Source organism: Micropterus salmoides, unplaced genomic scaffold, assembly GCF_014851395.1.
Source record: "Micropterus salmoides isolate LMB-PRFRI ecotype aquatic unplaced genomic scaffold, ASM1485139v1 Ms_hic_scaffold_7, whole genome shotgun sequence".
Classification (NCBI taxonomy): Eukaryota; Metazoa; Chordata; class Actinopteri; order Centrarchiformes; family Centrarchidae; genus Micropterus; species Micropterus salmoides.
Window position 1 is genome coordinate 38,188,275 of NW_024044459.1, and position 5,562 is coordinate 38,193,836.

General features: G+C 40.2%; 1 protein-coding gene across 3 annotated transcripts in view; it reads left to right on the top strand.

The window, feature by feature from the left end:
- Window positions 1-468: 468 nt before the first annotated feature.
- The window catches only part of LOC119891605 (scavenger receptor cysteine-rich type 1 protein M130-like), a 9,958-nt gene continuing 4,864 nt past the window's right edge, over window positions 469-5,562 (top strand). Inside the window, exons 1-5 of one of the 3 annotated variants that reach the window (XM_038703378.1) lie at window positions 669-781; window positions 1,021-2,250; window positions 2,946-3,076; window positions 3,713-4,939; window positions 5,040-5,330. In XM_038703378.1, coding sequence (XP_038559306.1) covers window positions 4,849-4,939; window positions 5,040-5,330 — 382 coding nt within the window. In that variant the 5' untranslated portion in view covers window positions 669-781; window positions 1,021-2,250; window positions 2,946-3,076; window positions 3,713-4,848. Of the gene's footprint in view, window positions 782-1,020; window positions 3,077-3,712; window positions 4,940-5,039; window positions 5,331-5,562 lie in introns of all 3 variants that reach the window. The other 2 variants (XM_038703377.1, XM_038703376.1) reach the window with 2 other exon arrangements.

Below are 5,562 nucleotides of genomic sequence, written 5' to 3' on the forward strand. Positions count from 1 at the left end.
GACGACACAGTAAACATGGCCCTTCACTACCAGCACCAGTTCCTGTTGCAACAAACACACATACTTATCTCATACGTCTCTTTTTTGGCTCTTTGCACCACAAAAGCAGAAGTTAAACTGTCACCATCATTCTTACATATTATTTTCTGTTCTGTCATGATTACTATCTTAACCTCAGATCATCCAGTTCATTTAATATATTAAAGTTTTCAAAGTTGGCCTGGTGCTTGTGTGGCAGAAATGAGGGGCAGTAATGCTGCATGTTTTTGTTCAACACATCACATATTCTGTCCACCACCTGAGGGGAAAAGCAGCAGCTGTGTAAAAATGAGTAGATCATCTGAGATGAGAAGGAGCCAACAGCCTGCTCTCTGTTTTTAATGGATCTAGCACATAATTGGAATGAAGTACACTGAACAAAATTATAAACACAACCCTTTTGTTTTTGCCCCCACTCACCATGATATGAGAGGGGCCAGACTGAGAGCGATTCTCAGAGCCCACATGAATCTGCCACACAGGACCTCACAAACACCAGGTTATGAACACGGCCGACAGAAACCCTGATCCTGACAGAGACTCAGTCTGACGAGGAGTCTTCACTGTGGAACTAAAGACAACTACATGAGCTGTGTTCCAGTAAAGCTCCACCTCTTCCTGTCCACAGATCTACACTGAGGACAGCACACGATGATCAGAGCAGAGAGCAGGCGGACGGCCAGAGAGACGGTCTACCTGGACATGGATCACCTGGTGCTGCTGCTGCTGCTGTGGAGCTCAGGTAGGACTCTGCTTTAAACATCATGTGTTAGAATTCAGATCTCTTTATTGGACCTGGGAGAAAATCAGAACAATATGAAAGGCTGCTGCTGTTGAACAGCTGGTGTCTCGGTCTAACAAAGATTTAGAGCAACGTCCCTAAACATCAGGAGAGATATTTACTGCACATGTCGCATTTCATTTCTGCTCTTCAGCTTCATATATTTCACACACTTCATCTCTTCGTCTGCTTCTTCACAGTAAACCTCCTAAACTTCTCTTTATGATCCACAACATGCAACAATCTGCTGACTCCTGAAATAAGATCCACTCTTTCCAGACTCGTACCTGAACACATGTTGACCAGATTATTATTCATCCATGGTTCTGACGAAATGGCTCAACTGTTCCTGTTACACTGCAACCAGCTGAAGGAGAAGGAAATAATTTGACATTCACACCCAAGTAGCTTCTGTCCCTCTGTGTGTGACGGAGTTGCGGTTTGCATGTAGTTCACTACTGTAAACGGCTTATCACTCACACCAACATCTCTCACACACACATCCTCAGGGCTGTCATTTTAAACTCATTTATGAATACAGCGAGGTCAAATTAAAGATACTGATTTATTCTTTTTATAATAAGGATAAAATCGCATTCAAAGTCCAACAACATTTAAGAAAAGAAGAAATAAACAAAACGAATAAATGAGGGGATATTCTTAGTAAAAACTCTACATTTTTGAAAGTTAAAGTTGCAAAAATTACAGGAACAGAAACTCAGATATTCTTTGAGATTAAAATGGAAACGTGCAAGATAAAACTCACAAGTTTACAAGAAAGAAACAAGGATCTGCTCTGAGATTATTAAGTCATACATTTGTGAGAAATATGTCTGTTAGTTGGAGGATGCATTGCACACAGACGCTGAAACTTTGTTTGTTAAATCCGTAAATCCAGCAGATCCTTCGTAACAATTAAAATCTGCAAGCGCCACATACAGGCTTACCTGCAGCTGCACTGCAGGCAAGTAGTTAAATACTTGTTGGTCTCTAAATCGTTCGGCATGTAGATAGAACACGTCTCTTTGTCCGGTTTCTTAGCCTGCTTGCTTTTCCTGGTTGTAAATATAACTAACTAGCTGATTCCATTTCCACCCAGTGTAGCAGCGATCCACAGGAGGGGAAGGGGAGCTAACAGCTAGCACCTCCAGGCACTGTGAATGATCCGTGACTTTTTCTTTCCCCTGACTGCCGGGGCAGCCTCTCTGTGTTCAACCTCCTGATTTATACATTGTAGTAATAATAATCTTTATTTATAGTGCACTTTACCGTGTTACAAAAAGCTTTCACAAGTGCAAAGATACACATAAAACAGATAACCAGATACATGTTGGAAGCAAATTTTCTTCACCGATGCAACGGCAGTGAAGCGGTAACGTTATCAGAGAAGACTGAAGTTGAGGAGCGATGCCAACAGCGTGGCTGAAACGGTGAGTTGTGTGAATCCTAAATTTTTAAATTTTGGCAGGTTTGAATCCAGCCTTGGGCCATTCTGTGTGGAGTTTGCATGTTCTTTCTTAGATTATGAGTGTTTCAGTGTATAATGTGATATTTTTAAATGTGTACTGAGTTTTTGTAGATGTGAAATTCCTTTTACAAAGGGAGCACTCATGGCCTTGGCCAAGCAAGAGGCAAATAAGTAACAAGAGCAGCACAGTCATAGGTCATAGCTACTCTGCTGATGACAACTTAAATACTGTTTTGCTTCATTTTCACTAATGAGCCTAAGGCACACCTGTGCAATCCCCATGCTGTCTGATCAGCGTCTTGATATGCCACACCTGTGCGGTGGATGGATTATCTCGGCAAAGGAGAAGTGCTCACTAACAGATTCTGACAGATATGTGAACAATATTTGAGAGAAACAGGCCTTTTGTGTGCATAGAGAAAGTCTTAGATCTTTGAGTTCAGCTCATGATGAATGGGGACAAAAACAAAAACGGTTGCCTTTATAAAATTAGAAATTAGAAAACACATAATACATGCAAATTATTATAATTAACACATCTCAGACTGAACATTAGCAGAGACAGAGCATTGTAAGCTTTGTACAGGTCGAACGTATGGCAGGGCTGGTGGTTTTTTCGTTTAGGCTGTTGTTATAATTACATTTTCTTTTTTACAGAAAGGAAGGACCTGAGTCTGTGGAGGCCAGCCATTATTAAACATCTGTACTGGATTGCAGCTTCCACTCTAATGGAGATGTGATGGTGAACCACGTTCAGAACATCCAAGAACACGGCACGGTGGAACCAGGTACAACTTACCGTGTACAGTTTGTGATCATAAGTGGTGCTGTCTTTAGTGGTGCTGGTCGGTGCCTGATTTATTTTGATTTCAGTGCCTCCAGAAAAAAATTGTTTTGGTGGGAAATTTCCCAGATTGTGCCAAAAGTGGCTTACACTGTTATTCTGTAAAAGAGATGCAACACACCAACATTTGTATTAAAGTAAAGGACAAGGAATTCTCTAGAGTAAAGATTACGTTTTGAAAATGTTAAATTCTTCAGCTCTATTAAGTATGAATTGTCTTTATATGTTTCAGTCAAACAGCCATTTTGGAGACAAAGAGTAAAAACACATGATCACGACATTATACAAATTACAAAAATCATTTTAACCCTCATGAAGATATCATTTATTGCAGGGCTGTTTTACTGGATTGCATTAGTTTTAGCTCAGTGAACCTAATAAACAGAAATTAAGTTGTTACTGTATTTGAATATTCTGTGCAGTCAAAAGCTAATGGCACTTAGGCATTTTCAGTCACAGGGTGGCAGCATTGCCTCAACACAGTAAGAACAATCTCTACTTCTGGTATTTTAACCATGGTGGTAGCTGAGGGGTTGCTGTGGTGTGTTACATTATATAAACATGTTTTTCCTTTCCCCAGCATCAGCCCTCATGGAGTTCACTGCACCTGCTCCGCTTTGCAGATCAGCCAGAAGATCATGGATGGATGAGGCAGTCTGCCTTCATCGGTTAACGGTTAAACACAGGACATAAATGTGAAACCAGCACAGAAGTCTTGATTTGTGTTTTTCAGGTTAAGATCTTTATAAATCAAGGCAAAGCCCGATCAGTCCAACAATTCATATTATCCTCGGCCAAAGACATACTCAGTCACATTCGTCTATTTGTGAGATATCTCAAAAATTTAGATGAAATCTGGGAAATATGTCTCAGCCAACACTTGAGGTATAGCTTTTTTTTTTTGTTCTCAACATTGCAAGATAGTATTTTGAAAATTGTCACTGTGGAAAAAAATGGTCTGTTTGTATTTTCAAGTGGAGCCAGTAGATGTTAATTAAAAAATCTTGATTGTACAGCTTTGGTTTGCTCTCGAGTGTTTTCTGGGCCAAATGGGCCAATTAGTATTTTTTTCATTTTGACCATTCACATTTGGTACATCCAGATACATATTTTAAAAAGTTTTAATCTTGGCGTTTTGGTGTTTTACATTTGTAATTAATGTGTCTAATTGTCTTAGATGGTGGTTCATACATTTTAGAATACATTAATAGTGTAAGACATGTTTAACAGTTAATGCAGTCTGCATCTGTTCAACATATACATTATAGCAACTACATAAAATGTAATTCATTTTAGTGATTGTCAACCAAATGAGGCCGTATAAACGTGTAAATACGCCATTCTTCTGGACCCAAAACATGAGGGTAATGACTTCCTAATATGCCTTCCTAGGTCCAGCAAACAAGCTGTATAGCGGTACGGCCTGGGGATTAGGACATAATATCTAGAGCTAAACCTGATGAAATCATTATCAACAGTGGTGATGTAAATATGAACATATGTTCTGTTTCTTGTAATACAGAAATAACTTGTGCAGCTCTCACTGCATGAATCCACATACTGATTTCCATCCTGATGAAGTGAAGCAGAGCTTTTCCTTTAACTCTATATGAACCAGTCTGCTGGCTGCTGTTCTGTGTATTCACATGTTCATCTCACCTACAGTAAACTGGTAAAATGACTCCAGAGGGAGTTCACTGAGATGTTTCTGAGCTGATGGAAAGTTCTTTACAAAAGTGTTTTTTTTCTGTCCACGGCTGTGCTGCAATCACAGGACTCCAGGCTGACGGACAACACACCTCAACAGGTAAAGAGAGAAAGAATCACAGAAGGAGAATCAGCTGTCAAGTTTTAGTTTAGTCTCTTGAATGCACTTCTTTACTGATGACTCTCTTGTTTCTGTTCAGAGGCTGATGATGTCAGGTTGGTGGGAGGAGCCAGTCGCTGTGCAGGAACACTGGAGCTGAAATATCAGGGAGACTGGAGACCAATGAGATACTATAACTGGACCCTGAAGGCAGCAGCTGTTGTCTGTAGAGAGCTGCACTGTGGCTCTCCTGTTTCTGTAGGAGAGAGAGAGGATTCCTCAGACAGACCTGTGTGGTGGATCAGGTCTGTCTGTGTTCAGTCTGGATCTGCTCTGAGGAAGTGTGTAACATCATATTACTCTTCCTCTATTCTGGATCTCACCTGCTCAGGTAAGCCCACCTTTGCATATTCAGTTTAGCTCACTTAGTACCTGTTCTGTCTCTTATCTTGGCTTATTCCTGCATGTTAGCTCTGTGTCTTAGTTAATGTCTTTGTATTTACTCCTTGTTCTGTGTCTGCTTTATTTTGGCTTTGTCTGCTCTGTGTTCTCTTTAATCCTCGTTTCAGTCTGTTTTCCCTGTTGGTTGTAGTTTGTGTGTATTATTTATTATGATCTGTCTG